This window comes from Orycteropus afer, unplaced genomic scaffold, assembly GCF_000298275.1.
Source record: "Orycteropus afer afer isolate SDZICR_OR568_19922 unplaced genomic scaffold, OryAfe1.0 scaffold00092, whole genome shotgun sequence".
Lineage (NCBI taxonomy): Eukaryota > Metazoa > Chordata > Mammalia > Tubulidentata > Orycteropodidae > Orycteropus > Orycteropus afer.
In genome coordinates this window covers 5,801,242-5,822,040 of record NW_006921679.1, presented here as the reverse complement: position 1 = coordinate 5,822,040, position 20,799 = coordinate 5,801,242, and the positions used below count along the sequence as shown (strand labels likewise).

The following is a 20,799-nucleotide window of genomic DNA, read 5'->3' as shown; positions in this document are numbered from 1 at the left end:
AGGATATCAATCTTTATGTCTTCCATTTCATTTTTGACAACTTCCAATTTTCCTAGATTCATACTTTGTACATTCCATGTTCCAATTGTTAATGGATGTTTGCAGCTATTTTTCCTCAATCTGAGTCAGGAAACGTCAGCAAATGGCGGTCTCAAAAGCTTCACTTCATCCATGCAGTAAGGCTGGTTCTACTCTGATGATGCAGCTCTTTCCAAGTCGCGTTTTGAGAGCCTTCTGACCTATGGGGTTCATCTTCCTGCACTGTATCAGACAATATTTCCTGGCTATTCATAAAGCTGCACAGTAATATATCAGACAGTGTTTCTCTGCTATTAATAAGATTTTCCCTGGCCAGTTCTTTTGGAAGTGAATGGCCTCTTCCCTTTTCTTAGTCTGTCTCAGTCTGTAAGCTTCACTGAAACCTGTGCACTATGTGCAACCCTGCTGGCATTTGAAACACTGGTGGCACAACCTCAAGCCTCATTAGCAACACACAAGCCACCACAGTACGACAAACTGACAGACAAGTTTGTCTCCCTTAGCTGTTCGAAACTTCTCCGCTTCCTGCCTCTTGGGTGTGGGGCCTGTGTCCTCCCCTTACCTGAGATCCCTGCTGCTGCTTGGCCTGTGCTCCTCTGGCTTCTCTTTCTCCCACTTCCTGCCTCTTGGTGGTACACAATTAGTTGTTCTGAAATTCCCATTCTTTGTAATGTTTTCAAAATTTGTTATGAGCCATGCAGTTGATTACCTTTGGGTAGTCAATAAAACATAGGTTAACATCTTTCTGGTATTCTCTGCTTTTGGCCAAGATCCATCTGACATCAGCAGTGATATCACTCGTTCCATGTTTTCTTCAAAATCTGGCATGAACTTCTGGTAGTGTCCTGTCAATGTATTGCTGTAGCCATTTTGAATTATATGAGGCAAAATTTGGCTAGCATGTGATATAAATGACATTATGTGGTAACTTCTGCATTCTCTTTGACTGCCTTTCTTAGTAATAGGCATTAATATGAATCTCTTTCAGTTTATCGGCCAGGTAGCTCTTTCCCAAGAGATCAGGAAGAGCTTTCAGTCTTACATCTGTTTGCTGAAGGATCTCATTTGGTATTTTGTCAATTCCTGGAGCCTTGTTTCTTGCAGTACCTTTAGTGCAGCTTGAACTTCTTCCTTCAGTACTGGTGACTCTTGATTCTTTCTACTTTCTAACATGTTGGTACACAGAGTAAACAGTTGTTACTGTGACTCTTTGTATTCCTTCCATCTTATTTTGATGTTTTCTATGTCATTCAATCTTTGCCCGTAGAATCCTTCAATATTGCAACTTGAGACTTGAATTTATTTCTTCAGTTCTTTCAGCTTCAGAAGTACCAAGTGTGTATTTCCCTTTTTGTTTTTCTAATTCCAGATCATCGCACATTTCATTGTGTGAAATAAAACGATAAGTTTTGTGTATGAAAACAGAGATTCCTCTTACCCACAAAAGGTCATGTTATTAAATGTTAGAAACCTGTGTACTGTATATCCTGAAATATGCTATTTTAAAGCCTATAGCTGTGCCCTAAATAATAACTAACCTTTAGAAGCAGTTTGTCTTGTCTTGCATTTAAGCTCACTGAAACACTTAAAACTTATTCTTTCAGAAAACAAAGATTGATGAACATGTCCTGTTTCCAATACTCCAGAGGTCTTGTAATCATGGCTTACTGATCTCATGATTGTCTTAGCAACGTTTCTATTTTTCTATTATTTATAATGTTCGAACATATACTTATCCCTTAAAAAAAAAAAAAACCAAACTCACTGCCATTGAGTCGATTCCAACTCATAGTAGATTCCAAATCATAGCAGCCCCCATTGGGTTTCTGAGGCTGTAAATCTTTACGGAAGTAGATTGCCCCATCTTTCTTCTGCAGAGTGATTGGTGGGTTCGAACTGCTGATCTTCTGGTTAGCAGCCAAATGCCTTACCCACTATGCCACCAGGGCTCCTTACTTTTCTCTTATATGATTTACATTTCTAACATAATTGTCATCAAATCAAATGTTTTTGTGCAAACTTCCTGATAAAATTGTATGCACAGCACTTTAGAAATCTTAATTAATCAGTGCACTGATTTACTTGGTAATAAAGTCATTTATTAAGCCTACATAACAATCTGTTAATGGTGTTCTGAGTTGTTTATTTTTGACAATTGTAATAATTTACCTTGTTTTCTAGAACTGCCTTTTGAAATCTTCTGTTCAGCTCTTCATCATTTCTTCTGTTCCCTTTAGCTACTGTGGTAGTTAAGTTTGTGTGTCATGGCTGGGCCTGGTTGAGTGGCTGGGCAGCTGGATGTATTCCCCATGATGAAACTGGTAATCACTTCATGGTGGAATCTACTGTGAACAGGTGAGTAGCTGCCTTAGGGATGTGGTCTGCTTCCTATATATAAGGAGAAGCCTTGGGGAACAGTCTCTAGCTTATGGCAGTTTGAACCCTGCACGTAGCCATGTCATTGTTCAGCAGCCTGTCATGCTCTGCCAACCTTGGGACTTTCAATGGATTGAATTAATGGCCTGCCATGTAGTTTGGTAACATTGAGACTGTGCCTTTTTACTTGTCAACCTTGGGCTTTTTAGTCTCAGCAGCCAGTCACTGTCTGAGTGAAGCAAAGCCTCCAGCTTCAGTGGGCTGGGAGCAGGAGGCAGAACTGAAGCCCAAGGTTGAGGGGCATTCATCCAGCCCCTAGAGCTTGGCGCTTTGAACTGGGACTTAAAGCCTCCAAATCGTAAGAGAATAAACTCCTGCTTGTTAAAGCCATCCATTTGTGGTATATTCTTGTCAGAGCGGCACTAGGTACCCAATACAACTACTCTGTGCTTAATAAAAGCAATTTTTGGAGTGTCTTCTGACATCCATTTTGATCTTTTCTTTCTTTGTCTTTTTAATGACTTTTTCATTTCTTCACATATGATGTCTTTAATGTCATCCCAAAATTCTTCTGGGTTTGGTCTTTAGTGTTCAGTGCATCAAATCTGTTCTTGAAATGGTCCCTAAATTCAGGTGGGATGCATTCCAAGCTCTCTTGGACTTGTTTGGATTTTCTCCAGCTTCAATTTGAAGGTGCATATGAGCAATTTGCAAATCTGTTCCTGGCTTGGTCTTGACTGATCATATTAAAGTTTTTCATCAGCTCCTTACACAGATATAGTTGATCTGATTCCTGTATAATTCAGGCCTTGAGATCCATGTGTGTAATCAGCAATTGAGTTGCAGAAAAAATTTTTCCCCAATGAATAAGTCTTTGTCTATCATGCAATCTCTGGGACTGTTCCTATCACCAAGGCCTATTTTCCAACAATTGATCCTGTTTTCCTTCCAACCTTTGCACTCCAAACACTAGTGATTACCAGTGCATCCTGAGTGCATAGTTGGTCAATTTCAGATTGCAGCAATTCATAAAAATCTTCAATTTCTTCAACTTTGGCATTTGTGTTGTGGTTGGTGCATACATTTTAATAATAGTGGTAGTAACTGACCTTCCTTATAGTTGTATATATAGTAATATACCATTGACAGCATTGTACTTTAACATAGATCTTGAAATATTCTTTTTGACCATTAACCTAATACCATTTCAATCTGTCATTCCCAACATGGGAGACTATATGATTGTCAGATTAAAAATTACCAAGACCAGTCAATTTCAGCTCATAATACCTAGGGATCTTCAAGCGTTATATTTTATTTTTGATGACTTCCATTTTTGCTTGATTCACACTTCATACATTCCATATTCTAATTACTAATGGATGCTTGTAGTTGGTGCTTCTTATTTTGAGTTGTGCAGCACCAGGAAAAGAAGATCCTAAATGCTTAACTCCATCTGTGTCATTAAAGTTGACTCTACTTTGAGGAGGCAGCTATTCCCTAGTTATATTTTGGGTGATTACCAACCTGAGGGGCTCATCTTCCAGCACTGCATCTGGCAATGTTCTGTTGGTATCTGCAGTGTAATAAATTACGTAGTATGGCTTTTCTAGGAGCTCTGGTAGCATGGTGTCTAAGGCACTTGACTGCTAACCAGAAGGCTGGCGGTTCAAACCCACTAGCCACTCCTCAGAAGGAAGGTTGGGCAATCTACTTCCATAGTGATACCGCCTCAGAAACCCAAGGAGGGATCACTATGAGTTGGGTCCGATTTGACAGCACATAACAACAACAACAATGGCTTTTCTAGCCATAATCTTTGTAAACTCCACGGTGGAAAATTTGGCATGAGAAACTAAGTAGCTTCTGATTATTAAAGTTATCCACCTAGGGTATTTCTGTTGAAAGCAGCATGAAACAATTTTCTGGGAAGTTTGTTATCTCTCTTTCTCAGGTATGTGGAATTCTGGTAGTGGGATTGGTTGGTTTTGCCACTCTGCTGGGCTTAAACTGAGCCCTCTTAGAGACAGAGAGGAAGAATAGTCTTTCTGACTACCGCTGAGAGACGGGCTTGCTGAGAGAGATGTGAGAGAGACACGCTGCCGAGAGATGAGAGAGACATGAACTGCTGAGAGAGAGAGGTACTACTGAGAGAGACTGAGAGAAATGGCCTGCAGAGAGAGACAGCTGGCTGTTGAGAGAGATGGCCAGCTGCTGAGACGGCTGGCTGAGAGAAACTGAGTGTGTTCCTGAACTTGAACTGTAGCCTGTTGCTTCCCTAAAAACCCCATAATCTGTGAGTTCCATGTGGCCACTGCAGTGTATTATTGAACCCAGCAAAGAGGTGGTGGGTGCTGTGGGAGGAACGGTTGGTGACAAGGTTAGTAAGATGGCTGGAGGGTGGTGGCATGTTTGGCTTCATAAGAACAGGCCTTGGGCTGCTAATGGTGATTCTGTCTTCCTCTTGTATAATTACAGGAGGTAGGAAGATACTGCCTCTTTGGCCCTTTAGCAGTATCCACTGGAAGCTCCACTGAAACCTGTCTACTGTGGGTGACCCTGGCGCCATTTAGCTTCCAGTATCACACATGCCACTACAGTATGACAAACTCACAGACGGGTGGTGATGACAACACATAGATATTCAGTAATGTTTCTTAAATGAATGGAAGACAATGGACAAAAACTCAAACATTTAAAAGGTATACTCAACAATTTTAAGAAAGAATGGTAAAGATAAATCAAATACTGTATTATTCATCAAGAAAATGTTCGATTTAGACAAGTTTCAGGAAACGGTCTGCTGGATATACTAAGGTTCATCTTTAAATTCACTGAGAATTTTACTCGACTTATCGATTAAACAGAACTTCTAAGAAAAAGAAGTGCAGCTAGATTTTTGCAGTAAATTATAAAGATTAACAGAACATAAAATATGGAATATCTTGTGTTAGTATAATAAACAGGCATCATCAGATTAACATAGGTGTCTTGGCTCTCTAATGCTGCTATAACAGAAATACCACAAGTGGATGGCTTTCACAAATGGGAATTTGTTCTTTTACAGTTGAGGAGGCTAGAAGTCAGAATTTAGAGTGCTGGCTCTAGGAGCTGGGTGAATGCCCCTTAACCTTGGGCTTCAGCTCTACCTCTTGTTCCAGGCCCACTGGAGCTGTAGGCATCACCTAACTCATGCAGCTGCTGGCTGCTGGCTGCTGAGGCTGATGAATCCACAATTCGCAGGTAAAACAGCACAATCTGGTTCAAGTCCAGGAACTAGGGATGAAGACTCAGCCAAATGCAGGTGCAAAATGTGCCAAAAAGCTGTAGACCTTTCTCAAAGCTTCTCAATATGCACTGGAAGCAGGCCACAGCCCGAAGGCAACTACCCTTCCACTGATTAATGTCTCACAGCAAATGCCACCATGGAGGTCATTACATTCTCATCATGGGGAATAATTACATCCAGCTGCCAAGCCACTCAGAACCATGACCTAGCCAAGTTGATACACAACTTTAACTACCACAATAGGGCTGTAGTTTCCTATGTAACATTATTCTGTTTGTTTTTTTTTTTTTTTTTTAAATACTGACACCAGTTGTGTTGGCAGGGCAACTCTCAACTATTCTTCCATAATCAGAAGGACCATCCAATTTCCTAGATCCAGAAAATCTGGAGTGTTGACTGTGTAGAGAATACAGGCAGATTCGTTTTATCAGCTAGTGTGCTGTTTTATTTCATCTCTACTCTCTTTCTAATCTTTCTCCTCACTATACAAGAAATGTATATGACATTTTAGTTTCTTCTGGTCACCTGTTAGAGTCCATAGACCTTAGCTGATTGGAAGGGTGTCTATACTTGACTTATGGGCAACTCGTTGACAACATGAGTGGAGCTAATTAGAGTATTTTGTTGTGAATTTAGAATTTGCGTAATTGAAGACTAGAGTTATTGGTGTTGGGAACACTAGCCAACAGATGAAGAACAGTGAGGTCAAATAGATCATGTAGAGTCCAAATGTTGTTGTTGTTATGTGCTATCGAGTCGGACCTGACTCATAGCAACTCCTCCTTGGCTTTCCGAGGCAGTATCACTATGGAAGTAGATTGCCCAACTTTCTGAGGAGTGGCTGGTGGGTTTGAACCACCAGCCTTCTGGTTAGCAGTCAAGTGCCTTAGGCACTATGCTACCAGAGCTCCTAGAGTCTGAATAGGTACACCTATAACCACATTATTACATACTATAACATGCATGTGTAAGTGAATAGGAGGAAAATAAACTGAAAAGGAGAGTAGAGTAGAGGAAGAAAGGATGAGAAAGAGGGAGCAGAGGGAGAGAATGAGAGAGAATGAGAGTGAATGTACACCTTTGGCTGCCAGTCTCTAGCATCTATCTTGAGGTCAAGTACACTTCAGTCCCTTTATTTTAGTCTCTGGGAGATTTCTCTGCATCCTGGGAATAAACATTTTTGTTTCTTGTGTTGACTTGGATGGTCCTGTATGTCCTGGAACCAAAGGAACTTTACCTGAAATATTCTAGACTGCCCCCTGTGGTAGTAACTATTCTCCAAAGTCAACGCAGTGTGATATTTAGAAAATTCATACTCTCTTGATCATAAAAAACTCTGACTTATTTAGAAGGAAGACAAAATGTATTCACTAAGCACAACTATTTATGGAAGCCACATGTGCAAAGCATCTTGATTAAATGTGACTCACCCACTTTTAATCTGCCTGTGACCTCCCCTTCAGAGTTGCGGGCATTCACAGTCACATTCTGAGTTGACTGGAGAAGCAGAGAGGAGTCCTAAAGCAGAAAGATTTAACAAAATACATATTACTTAAAATGAGTATATTTTTATATTTGTACATAAACTTAGAATTTTTATAAACTAATTTCTCCAGAGTTGCAGAACATGTGATCCTGTATATTTGCGAGTAAAACTATAAAAACTCTGGGATAATATCATGTTAAAGAGTGTTGTTGTTATGGTTAGGGGCCATTGAGTTGGGTGCAACTCATACCAACCCTATGTACAACAGAAGGAAATGCTGCTTGGACCCGCACCATCCCTACTATCCTTGCTGTGCTTGAAGGCACTGCTGTAGACACTGTGTCAATCCAACTCATTGAGAGTCTTCCCCTTTTTAGCTGACCATCTACTTTGCCAGGGAGCTCTGGTGGTGTAGTGCCTAAGTCATTTGACTGCTAACCAGAAGGCTGGAGGTTCAAAGCCACCAGCCACTCCTCAGAAGGAAGACCAGACGATCTACTTCCATAGAGATACTGCCTTGGAACCCGAGGAGGTGTCGCTATAAGTTGGAACCAACTCAACAGCAGTGAGTTTAGTTTGGTTTTGGTTCTACTTTGCCAAGCATGATATCCTTCCCCAGGGAATGATCCCTTCTGACAATATGATCAAAGTAGGTAAGAGGAAGACTGGCCATTCTTGCTCCTAAGGAACATTCCGGCTGCACTTCATCCAGGACAGGTTTGTTTGTTCCTCTGGCAGTCCATGGTATTAGTATTCTTCACTAACACCACAATTCAAAGGCATCAAGTTTTCTGTGGTCTTCCTTATTTGTTGTCCAGCTTTCACATGCATATGAGGCAAATGAAAATACCATGGCTTGGGTTAGGCACGCCTTAATCTTCAAGGTGACATCTTTGTTAAAGAAGTGAACATTATTAATAAACTCCACCATAAACTATAATAATCCTGTGGATTTATAGTACCTGTGCAGACTGGTTACGATGCACCAAGTCAGTTCTCAAGGTGAAAGTGAAGGCACTTAAGTATTCTTTTCTAAAATTCTTATTTTATTGTCATTGTTGAGAATATACACAGCAAAACATACACAAATTCAACAGTTTCTCCATGTACAGTTCAGTAACATTGATCACATTCTTCGAATTTTGAAACCATTCTCACTTTCCATTTCTGGATTGTTTAATACTTTTAAGTTCTAATCAATGCATTTTGTCTTGTAAAAATTAACTGAAATTTCAATTTTGTTATTTAAGTCCAGGCCATACCTATTTTAAGATAAATCTGAGATGTTATCTCTTCTACCACATTATTTCCACAGTAGCTGTCCTATTTTACATTCCTATCAGCAAGGAACCAGAGGTTCAAGCCGGATTCAGAAGAGGACGTGGAACAAGGGATATCATAGCTGTTGTCAGATGGATCTTGGCTCAAGGCAAAGAATACCAGAAAGATGTTTACTTGTGTTTTATTGACTATGCAAAGGCATTTGATTGTGTGGATCATGACAAATGATGGATAACATTGAGAAGAATGGGAATCCCTGAGCACTTGATTGTACTCATGAGGAATCTGTACCTTGACCAGGAGGCTGTCGTTCGAACAGAACAAGGGGACACTACATGGTTTAAAATCAAGAAGGGAGTGCGTCAGGGTTGTATTCTTTCTCCACACTTATTCAATCTATATGCTGAGCAAATAATCCGAGAAGCTGGACTATATGAAGAAAAACGTGGTATCAGGATTGGAGGAAGAATCATTAACAACCTGAGATATGCAGACGATACAACTCTGCTTGCTGAAAGTGAGGATGACTTAAGGCACCTACTGATGAAGGTTGAAGAATACAGTCTGCAGTATGGATTACATCTCAACATAAAGAAAACAAAAATCCTCACAACTGGACCAATGAGCAGCATCACAATCAATGGAGAGAAGATTGAGGTTGTCAAGGAATTCACATTGCTTGGTTCTACAATCGATGCCAACGGAAGCAGCAGTCAGGACATTAGACGTCGTGTAGCATTGGGAAAGTCAACTGCGAAGGAACTGTTTCAAGTGCTGAGGAGCAAGGATATCTCCTTGAGGACTAAGGTGCGCCTGACACAAGCCATGATATTTCCAATCACCTTGTATGCATGTGAGAGCTGGACAATGAATAGGGAAGACCGAAGAAGAGTTGATGCTTTTGAGTTGTGGTGCTGGCGAAGAATGCTGAAAGTACCGTGGACTGCTAAAAGAACTAACAGATCTGTCCTGGAGGAAGTGCAGCCAGAATGCTCCTTGGAAGCAAGAATGGCCAGACTTCGTCTCACCTATTTTGGTCATGTTGTAAGAAGGGACCATTCCCTGGAGAAGGATGTCATGCTTGGTAGGGTGGAGGGTCGACGAAAGAGGGGGAGGCCTTCAACGAGATGGATTGATACAGTGGCTGCGATGATGGGCTCGAGTATAGCAGGGATTGTGGGGCTGGTGCGGGATCGGGCAGTGTTTCGTTCTGCTGTGCATGGGGTCGCTATGAGTCGGAAACGACTTGACGGCACTTAACAACAACAACAACAACAATCAGCAATGTATGACCATTCTGATATTTCTACATCCTTTGGTAATTCCAAAGAAATACCACATTATTTATTTATCAAAATTTAAAGGCTTCTCCTAAGTTCAAAATAAGTTTAAAAAGTTGTTGGATAATGCCTAGGTTTTGTCAAATAATTGTCTGAAGATAAAGTGTCTTTAAAAGCATATAAATTTCTTTTGTAAATAATTTTCTTCAAAAGGAATTCAACAGTTTGGTTGTTGGATTCAGGTTTTCAGTTTACTTATAGGAAAGCAAATATTTTCCAAAGTTGTAGGGAATAATGTGCTTTTTCAGAAGGAAATAAATTTCAAGAGCCCACTGGAACTCTACCTAGAACATCAAAAAGTCTCTAATTTGCTTTGTGGAAGCAGATGATCTATCAGCATCTTATATTTTTATCCAATGATGTGATCTTAATGTTTTATTAAAAAAAATTGTCAGAAAATAAACAGCATGATTATAATAAGAATAAGCAATTTAACAGTTATTTTATCATCCATCTTTTCATTTCAGTCTCCATACTATGAAGTAGGTACCTTGATACTTAGTATTTAAATGAGGAAATTGAATTCACAGAGATGAAACTGCAGCTCACTCAAAGTCATAAGCTAGTGACAGTTCTATAACTGGAATAGTCTTTATATGCAAAATTCCATGTTCTTTCCTACCATTCTCTTGGAGGGTAGGATTCAGGGTAGAGCTGTGAGTTCCACTTCCATGCCTACACTACTCAGTAGTGTAGTAATTCTGCAATTCACATTTGGTTACCTGACTCAACAGCTACAGCTATTCTTTTCTCTTTGTGCTTTTCACTGTAGGGGTTGCAAAAGTTAAATATTTGCTCAACCTCATTAGTCCTTAAGGAAATACAGATAAAAGCCACAATTAGATATCACTTTAACCCATAAATTGGCTTTTTTTAAAAAAGTAGATAAGAACAAGTGTTGGAGAGGATTTGGAAATCTCAGAATACTCATACATTGCTGATAGGAATGTAAAATAGGATAGCTACTATGGCAAATAGTTAGGTGCTTCCTCAAAAAGTTAAAAACACAGAATTATCATTCTGCCACATCTTTCTCTGGTGGAGCCACTGCTGGGTTCAAACCACTGACCTTTCTGTTAACAGCTGAACATTTAATCATGGCACCACAGCACCACGGCACTACCAGGACTCCAGGATTACAGTATAAACTAGAAATACACTGGATTTTGTACCCAAAAGTACTGAAAGAAGCAGCTAAAATAGACACATGTAGACCAGTGCTCACTGCATTATTCACAATACTCAAAAAGTGGAAATAACCGAAATGCCCATTGGAAAGAAACTTTTAAAATTTTATGCTAAGTGAAACGAGTAAGCCAAAAACAAAAGGACAAATATTGTCTGATCCCACTTACATAAATTTCTACAACAGGTAAATCCATTAGTAAACCAGGACATAGAAGACTTGAAAAGCACTACCGGCACACTATGTAAGGCATTTGAGTGCTAACCAGAAGGTTGGTGGTTCAAATTCACCAGCTGCTCTATGGGAAAAAGATGAGGTTATCTATTTCTGTAAAGATTTACAGCCTTGGAAACCCAGTGGGGGTCACTATGAGTTGTAATCAACTCAGCGGCAATGGGTGTTTGGTTTTGTCAATCAACTTGGTCAAATTACCTTTTATAGAATTCTCCACCCAACAATGGCTGAATACAAATTATTTTCAAGTGTATATGGGATGTTTCCCAAAATAGGTCATATTATTGGCTGTTAAATGAATCTCAATAAATTTAAAAGGATCCAAACCATACAAAGTATGTTATTTGACCAAAGTGTGTTTCTAATTGACTTAGACAACAGTGACACATAGAAACCTACATAATACCTAAATATTTTGCAATTAACAACACATTTCTAAATTTTCCATGCATCAAAGAAAATTCAAAAGAGAAATTAGAAAGTATCTTGAGGTTTTGGGAAGATGGCATCATACCTGTAGCCCACATGTTTATTCCCTCTAGCATCTTAATGTCTAAAAAACTAGGTGCACCAGTCTGAAGCAGGGATTCAACAGCTCACTAAGTTAGAGAAGGTTAGATTTCATGGAGAAGGAGGAAAAAAAAAAAAGGAGGAGGAGGGTAAACAGCTGGGAAAAACAAAATAGATGAACCTGCCCTATGGCACATGAAACTGTGAGATGGAGAAACGAAAAACTCTCTAAACAATAGAACAGGAACACTGGGGGGCCAGCGGTGGCTTTGGGGACTCAGACCACCCACAACAGCAGCTTCTGATGATAACCTTGGGCACAGAGCTGAGTAAGTGGACAACATTTCTGAGAAATAGAGCAGAAACCCCTCTGGCTCAGGTCACTACAGAGTTGGGGACAGAAAGGGAGAAAGCAGGAAACATGCCATAAGAAGGGAGGCCCTGGGACAAGCTCACAACACAAGGCTGGGATCCAGCCCTCCCAGGACAGCCTTTTAGCACAGAGGGGTCTGGAGTGCAGGGTTTTTGCAGTTTTCTGGCCCAAGTGGGCACCATTGGTCTTTACCAAGTTTGACCCGTGGGTCTGTGAGTGACAATAACATGTCATCATTGGCAGCCAACCCAAGCAGACTCTAAACAAATCTCTGGAACCAGCAGTAACCATGGAAATGGGGAAAGCAGGGACATACTACCGGCACATTTTTTTTTTCTTTTCTTCCTCCTTTTTCCCCTATTCCCCTGCCTCACCCAATAGAAGAACCACATTAAGCCACCACGACACCTGCTTGTCCCAACTCTAAATCTCCTTCATGATGAACAGAGACATGCATCCACATTTCCCACAGTGATCCCATCAACACAAAGAAAACTACAGAGCAACCCAGAACACCTGAATTAACAACCCAAAATAAATAAATAAAATATAACAGCTCTACCCTTGCAAAAATATTTAAACATAAAATCAAAGCAAAACAAATCAATACATAACTAACAGCTAAAGACAACAACTTCAAAATGTCTCAGAAACAACAGGCAACCTCAAAAAACAAACAAACAAACAAACAAACAAAAAAACAGGATAAGAAATGATAAATAAAGTCCCAAACAAAAAACTCATTGACCATGGAGGAAGAGGAGGCAATAGAATTATCCAAAAATGAATTTAGAAGATATGTTTATAGAACTCTACAAGAGTTTGTTGTTGTTGTTCTTGTTATGTGCTGTCGAGTCGGCCCCGACTCATACAAGAGTTTAAGAAACCTCAAACCGAACCAAGGAGAACACAGACAGAAGAAGTCAAGAAAACCATTCAAGAACAAAATAACAAGATTAATACACAATCAGAACGCATACAAAAACAGCAGTTAGAAATCCAGAAGATGAATACTAAAAATTACAGAATTATACAACACAGTGGAAGCACAGAAGAATAGGCTACAACTGGCTGAAGAACACATTTCCCAACAAGAAGATAAATCCCTGGACACCAGCCTGTATGAAGAAAAATCAGAACAAAGACTTAAGAAAAATGAAGAGAGCCAAAGAGTTATATGGGATGACATGAAAACAAACAACATACACTTCATTGGAATACCAGAACAAGAAGAGGCGGGGGGGGGGGGAGAAAGAAACACTGAGAAAATTATGGAAGACTTGCTAACAGAAAATTTCCCCCATATCATGAAGGAAGAAAAGATATTTGTCTAAGTAGCTCAACAAACCCCATACAGAATAGATCCCAAGAGACAGTCACCAAGACATATCATAATCAAACTCTCCCAAACCAGACAAAGAAAGAATCTTGTTAGCTGCCTGGGAAAAAATAAAAGTTACCTACAACAAGCAATTAGGCTGAGTTCTGATTATTCAGCAGAAACCATGCAGGCAAGAAGGCAATGGGATGGCATATATAAAACATGGAAGGAAAAAACTTCCAGCCAAGAATTCTATATCCAGCCAAATTGCCCATCAAATATGAGGGCAAAATCAAGACATTCTCAGACAAGCAGAAATTAAGGGATTTTGTGAAAAATCAGACCAACCCTGCAAGAAACGCTTAAGGAAGTCCTTCCGATAGAGAACCCACAACAGAGATCGACAAAATCAGGATAAGTGACAGCCACACTAGAAGAAATCAGAAATAGATGTTCAAGATAAGCCCACAAAACATTGTGTGTGTGTGTGTGTGTGTGTGTATATATATATATATATATATATATATATATATAACAACAAGGGAGTCAATCTGCACACGACACCAGCAACAAATGAAATAGAAGGAATAAAAGTCTTAGGTAAAAAACTTCCAAATGGAGAGGAAAACAGGATAATGTCCTCACAGAACAGACTGCTCCAAAAATATAGACACAAAAATTCACTCCAAAGTAACCACAGAGAAAATGAACAATCCTCCTAAGCAAACCCAGAAAGAAGGAAAGCAAACCCAGAAATATGGGCTTAGTAAGCAAAAAACCAACAAGAAAGAAGAAAAGAGACAAAACACTTGATAACAAAATGAACTTAGCACAAAAAGAAGTATTTGGACCAAGGAAATCTCCAACAACACAACAAAAAACACAATAGAATGACAACAATCAATTCATACCTGTCACTAATTACACTCAATGTGGATGGATTAAATGTACCAGTTAAGAGAAGGGAGTGGCAGATTGGATAAGAAAAGAAGACACATTAATAAACTGCCTACAAGAGACCCACCTTAGACACAAAGTTAAAAACAAATTAAAAGTTAAGGGGTGGGGGAAAATATACCAAACCAACAGTAACCAAAAAACAGCAGGAATGGCAATATTAATTTCTCATAAAATAGACTTTAAGGTGAAAAACAGTGTAAAGGACAAAGACAGTCACTATATGATGCTGAAAGGGTCAATTGACCAAGAAGACATTACTATAATATATAATTACTATATATCTATGCACCCAGTGAAAGTGCTCCAAAATAGATGAAGCAAATATTAATTGAATTGAAAAGGAAAACAGACAACTCTACAATAGCAGTAGGAGACTTTAACACACCACTTTCAAGGAGGGACAGATCAACTAGAAAAAAACTCAGTAAAGATACAGAAGAACTCAACAACACAATCAGCCAACTCTACCTCACAGACACACAGAACAGTCCACCCAACAAAAGCATAATTTACATTCTTTTCCAGTGCACATGGATCATTCTCCAGAATAGATCATATGTTAGGACATAAAACAAGCCTCAATAAATTAAAAAACATTGAAATGCTACAAAGCATCTTCTCAGACCACAATGATATAAAATTAGAAATTAATAATAGGAAGATCAAGGGAAAAGCATCAAACATGTGGAAGTTGAATAATACACTGCTAAAAAACTACTGGATAATAGAAAAAATAAAGAGTTAAATAGAAAAATTCTAGAAACAAATGAGAATGAAAATACATCTGACCAAAACCTATGGGACACAGTGAAAGCAGTACTCAGAGGTCAATTTATAGCAATAAATGCACACATCAAAAAAGAGGAAAGAAACAAAATCAACACTCTAATTCAACAACTCCAACAATTAGAAAAAAAGCAACAAAAGAAACATACAGTATCTAGAAATAAGGAAATAATAAAGATCAGAGCAGAAATAAACAAAACAGAAAACAAAAAACAAACAAAAAAAAAATAGAGAAAATCAAAACAAGAAGCTGGTTCTTTGAAAAGATTAACAAAATTGACAAACCATTGGCAAATCTAACAAAAGAAAAGAAAGAGAAGATGCAAATAACAAGAATAGTAAGTGAAAAAGATGACATCACAACAGAACAAACTGAAATAAAAAAGATACTGATAGAATATTATGAAGAACTGTACTCCGACAGATTTGAGAACCTAGAAGAGATGGCCAAGTTTCTAGAGACACAAGACCTACCTAAACTATCCCAGTCACAGACAGAATGCTTGAACAGACCCATTACAAAAGAAGAAATGGAACAAGTCATAAAAAAACTTCCCACAAGAAAAAGTCCCGGTCCTGGTGGCTTCACTGGGGAATTTTACCAAACATTCAGGAAGAAGTTGACACCTATACTACTCAAGTGATTCCAGAACATAGAAAAAGATGGAATACTTCCAAACTCATTTTATGAAGCAAGCATAACACTGATACCAAAACCAGGGAAAGACACCACTAAAAAGGAAAACTGTAGACCAATATCCCTCATGTACATAGATGCAAAAAATCTTCAACAAACTCCTAGCCAACAGAATCCAAAAACATATATATATATATATATATATATATATATATATATCCTGACCAAGTGGGATTCTTACCTGGAATGCAGAAAAACAATGAATGTAATCCACCACATAAACAAAACAAAAGAACTATATGATCATATCAATCAACACAAAAAAGGCATCTGATAAAATCTAACACCTGTTCCTATTCAAAACTCTCAGCAAAATAGGGATAGAAGGGAAATTCCTCAACATAATAAAGGACATATATGCAAAGTCAATGGCCAATATTATTGTTAATGGAGAAAGACTCAAAGCATTTCCCTTACAAATGGGAACCAGACAAGGATGCCCTCTATCACCACTTCTATTTAACATTGTATTGGAAGTCCTAGCCTGGGCAATAAGGCAAGATAGAGAAATAAAAGGTATACAAATTGGCAAAGAGGAAGTGAAGTAAAGCTATCTATTTACAGATGACATGATCCTATACATAGAAAACCTAAGAGACTTAGCAAAAAAACTATAGGAACTAATAGAGAAGTTCAGCAAAGTGGCAGCATACAAGGTCAACATACAAAAATCAATTGGATTCCCCTACATCAACAAAGAGTCATCTGAAAAAGAAATAAGGGAAACTACCATTTACAATTGCTACCAAAAAGATAAACTATCTAGGAATAAATCTTACCAGAAACATAAAAGATTATACAAAGAAAACTACAAAGCATTACTACCAGAAACTACAAGAGATCTACATAAATGGAAGAAACTGCCATGCTCTTGGATAGGAAGACTGAATATTGTGAAAAGGTCAATACTACCCAAAGCAATCTACACATTTAATGCAATCCCAATCCAGACACCACACAAATTTTTTTAAGGATATGGAAAAATCAATTACTAACTTCGTATGTAAAGGAAAGAGACCTTGGATAAGCAGAGCACTACTGAAGAAGAACAAAGTGGGAGGTCACACATTTGCAGATATTAAAACCTACTGTATAGCCACAGTAGTCAAAACAGCATGGTATTGGTACAATGATAGACAGATAGACCAATGGAACAGAAATGAAAACCCAGAAATAGACCCATCCATCTATGAACAGCTGATCTTTGACAAAGGACAAATCCATTAAATGGGGAAGAGATAGCTTCTTTAACAAATAGTGGTAGCAAAATTGGATTATCTACTTGCAGAAAAATGAAACAAGATCCATACCTCACGCCATACACAAAAACAAACTCAAAGCTGGATCAAAGGATTAAATGTAAACCCCAAAACTATTCAGTTCATCAAAGAGAAAATAGGGACAAATCTAGGGTCACCAATTATGGCATAAACAGACCATCAAGCATAATCCAGAATGCACAGGAGGTGGAAGAGAAGCTAGATGCCTGGGACCTTTTAAAAATTAAATCCTTATGCACATTGAAGGAGTTTGCCAAAAGGGTAAAAAGAGAACTTACAGATAAAGATATTTGCTTATGACATATCTGACAAAGGACTTCTCTCCAAAATCCATAAAAAACTTCAACACCTCAACATCAAAAAGACAAACAACCCAATTCAAAAATGGGCAAGAGACTTGAACAGACTCTTCATTAAAGACAATATGCTGGTGGCCAACAAACGCGTGAGGAATTGCTCACGAATATTAGCCGTTAGAGAGATGCAAATCAAAACAGAGATGATATATCATGTCACCCCAACAATAATAGCAAAGTTCAACAGGACAGAAAATAACAAATGCTGGTGAGGCTGCGGAGAGATTAGAAGTCTCATACACTGCTGGTGGGACTGCAAAATGGTACAACCATTGGGGCAAATGGTATGGTGTTTACTTAAGAAACTGATCATAGAAATACCAGTTGAACCAGCAATTCCATTACTAGGAATGTGTCCTAAAGAGGTGAGAGAGAGGACAAGACATATGCACACCCATGTTCATTGCAGCACAATTCACTATAGCAAAGAGATGGAAGGAAACAACCTAAATGCCAATCAACAGATGAATGGATAACCAAACTATGGTACATTCACACAATGGAGTACTATGCTACATTAAAGAACAATGAAGAATATGTGAATCATCTCACAATGTAGATGAACCTGGAGGACATTCTACTGAGTGAAATAAGTCAATCGCAGAAGGACAAATATTGTATAAGCCCATTATTTTTTTAAAGTAAAAAGTAAAGGAAAGGTTTTCTCAGGGAAGGCAACTCATTTTGTAGGTTTTGAATGGGAGAGAAGGGGAGGGGAAAATTTCGGACTAGTTGGGGGAGACACACTGAGTTGGGTAAGGGGAGATAGGGTATGGAAAGAGTCTGTGAGCAGCATGATAACATTGGGGAAAGGGAGGACACTGAATTGTGCACATAAGATACAGACGACAAAGATTAATACCAGTACATCCACCACACTGCATTATCATTGACACCAAACACCAGGCTACAGATAAATACATAGACAACTGAGAAGACCAGATAGGGGTCAGTAAACAGGAATATAATCTAGACCAATGATAGATTCAGCTGAGGCTAATCTTGCTCAGATACTAGTGGTACAAAGTACCTGCAGTCATTACAGAAGCAACAGAAGACAGACATAGAGCAATCCCTTATAGACAGCTAGACACTGTGGGAGAGAGATCCAACAGATCTGCTAACTCAGGACTATAGTACTGGGGGACACAATACTGAATTGGCACAATAAAATACATTAAAATCTTGTTCCACAACCTATGTGGGTGAGTAGCAACTGGGGTCTTAAACGCTTTCAAGAGGCCATCTAAGATGCAGCTAATGGTCTCCTATTGTCAGAAGCAAAGAAGAGTGCAAAAAAAAAAAAGGATATCTGGAAGTAATCAATCCTAGGACATGATGGGCCTTGAGACCAGAAGAATTAGAGGGTTCCTGACTACCAATGCCAACCACTCGGGAAAGGATCAAAACTGGAGATCCTGGGTACGGTGAGAGGAAAAACATGGAACAAAATCCAAAAACACAGTAATGACCAGAATTACCGGTCAGATGGAGTCTGGTGGGACCCCCAAGACTATGGCCTTGGGATATACTTAGGGTCTGGGATAAAAGTCACTCCCAAGGGCTGGCTCTCAGCCCAACAATAAATAAGACTTGCATGCAGAACACTGAACCCAGGACAATTCACCCATCTATTGTATGGAGATACATTGCTTGGAGCAATCAGCCATGGGGCACCAGAGGGGCAACATTCACATGGAGGAAAAGCTGAACAGATAGGAGTGCATAACTGAGAAGGGCACGGGGCAGGGGGCCGTGGTTACTGGGAAGGGAGAGGAGGAGAGTGGGTTAGGGTTGAAGATGGTAATTGGGGAGTGAAACCAAATGTACATGAACTGTTGAATGTAAAACAAATTCTGCTCTGTAAATTTGCACCTAAAACACAATTTAAAAAAAAAAGAGAGAAAGTATTTTGAATGAATCAAAATAAAAAGTCAACTTATCAAATTTTGTGGGATGTAGTTAAGGCAGTGCTGAAAGGGACACTTATAAGAGTAACTGTTTATATAACAAAAGGAGAAAAGTCTCAAACCAATGACTTCAATTTCCTCCTTGGTAAAGTAGAAGAAGAAGAACAAATCAAACTAAAAATTAAAAAAAAAAAGGAAATAATAAAGATAACAGCAAAAATCAACAAAATAGAAAACATAAAAGTAACAGACAAAATCAAGGAACCAAAAGCTGATTCTTCTGAATGAGCATTAAAATGGATAAATCTGCAACCAGATTGATCATTAAAAAAAAAGGACAATAATTGTTGTGGTTGATGTTGTCGACTCAGATTCGACTCATAGTGACACTATGTACAAACTAACACAACGGCACAGTTGACGGCACATAACAACAGCCCAGTCCTGCACCATCCTCATAACCCTTTCTATGCCTGAGCCCATCATTGCAGCCCCTGTCAATCCATCTTCTTAAGGGTCTTCTTTTTCACTGACCCTCTTCTTTACCATGCATGATATCCTTCTCCAGGGACTGGTCCCTTCTGACCACATGACCAAAGTAGGTGAGAGGACATCTGGCCATTCTTGCTTCTAAGGAGCATTCTGGCTGCACTTCTTCCAGGACATTCATTCTTCTGGCAGTCCATGATATTTTCACTGTTCTGAACCAACACCACAATTCAAAGGCATCTATTGTTCTTTGCTCTTCCTTATTCATTGGTCAGCTTTCACATGCGTATGAGGAGACTGACAATACCAGGGCTTGGGTTACGCCCACTTTAGTCTTCAAAGTGACATCTTTGCTCCTTAATACTTTAAAGAGGTCTTTTGTAGCAGATTTGCCCAGTGCAATACAATGTCTGATTTCTTGACTGGTACTTCCATAGGTATTGATTGTGGATCCAAGTAAAATGAAACCCTGACTTCAATCTTTTTTCCATTTATCATAATGTTGCTTATTGGTTGTGAGGATTTTTGTTTTCTTTATGCAGAGGTGTAATCCACACTGAAGACTGTAGTTTTTGATCTTCACCAGTAAGTGCTTTAAGTCATCTTCACTTTTAGCAAGCAAAGATGTGTCATCTGCATATTGCAGGTTGTTAATGAGTCTTCCTCCAATTCTGATGCCACATTCTTCTTCATATAGTCCAGCTTCTCAGATCATTTGCTCAGCATACAGATTGAATAAGTATGGTGAAAGGATAAAACTGTGATGCACACCTTCCTGATTTTTTAAATACATTTTATTGAAATATAATTTATGTACAGTGAAATATGCAAAACTAAAGTAACATGGGATAATGCTTTTTTTTTTTTTTTTTTTTTTTTTTAAAGC

The 20,799-nt window shown here is 38.8% G+C and overlaps 1 protein-coding gene across 1 annotated transcript in view; it reads right to left on the bottom strand.

The window, feature by feature from the left end:
- SGCG (sarcoglycan gamma) overlaps positions 1 to 20,799 on the bottom strand; it is a 188,902-nt gene that overhangs the window by 71,252 nt on the left and 96,851 nt on the right. The window contains exon 3 of the mRNA XM_007942518.2: positions 7,135 to 7,222. Within this exon, the coding sequence (XP_007940709.1) occupies positions 7,135 to 7,222 (88 nt within the window). The remainder of the gene's footprint in view (positions 1 to 7,134; positions 7,223 to 20,799) is intronic.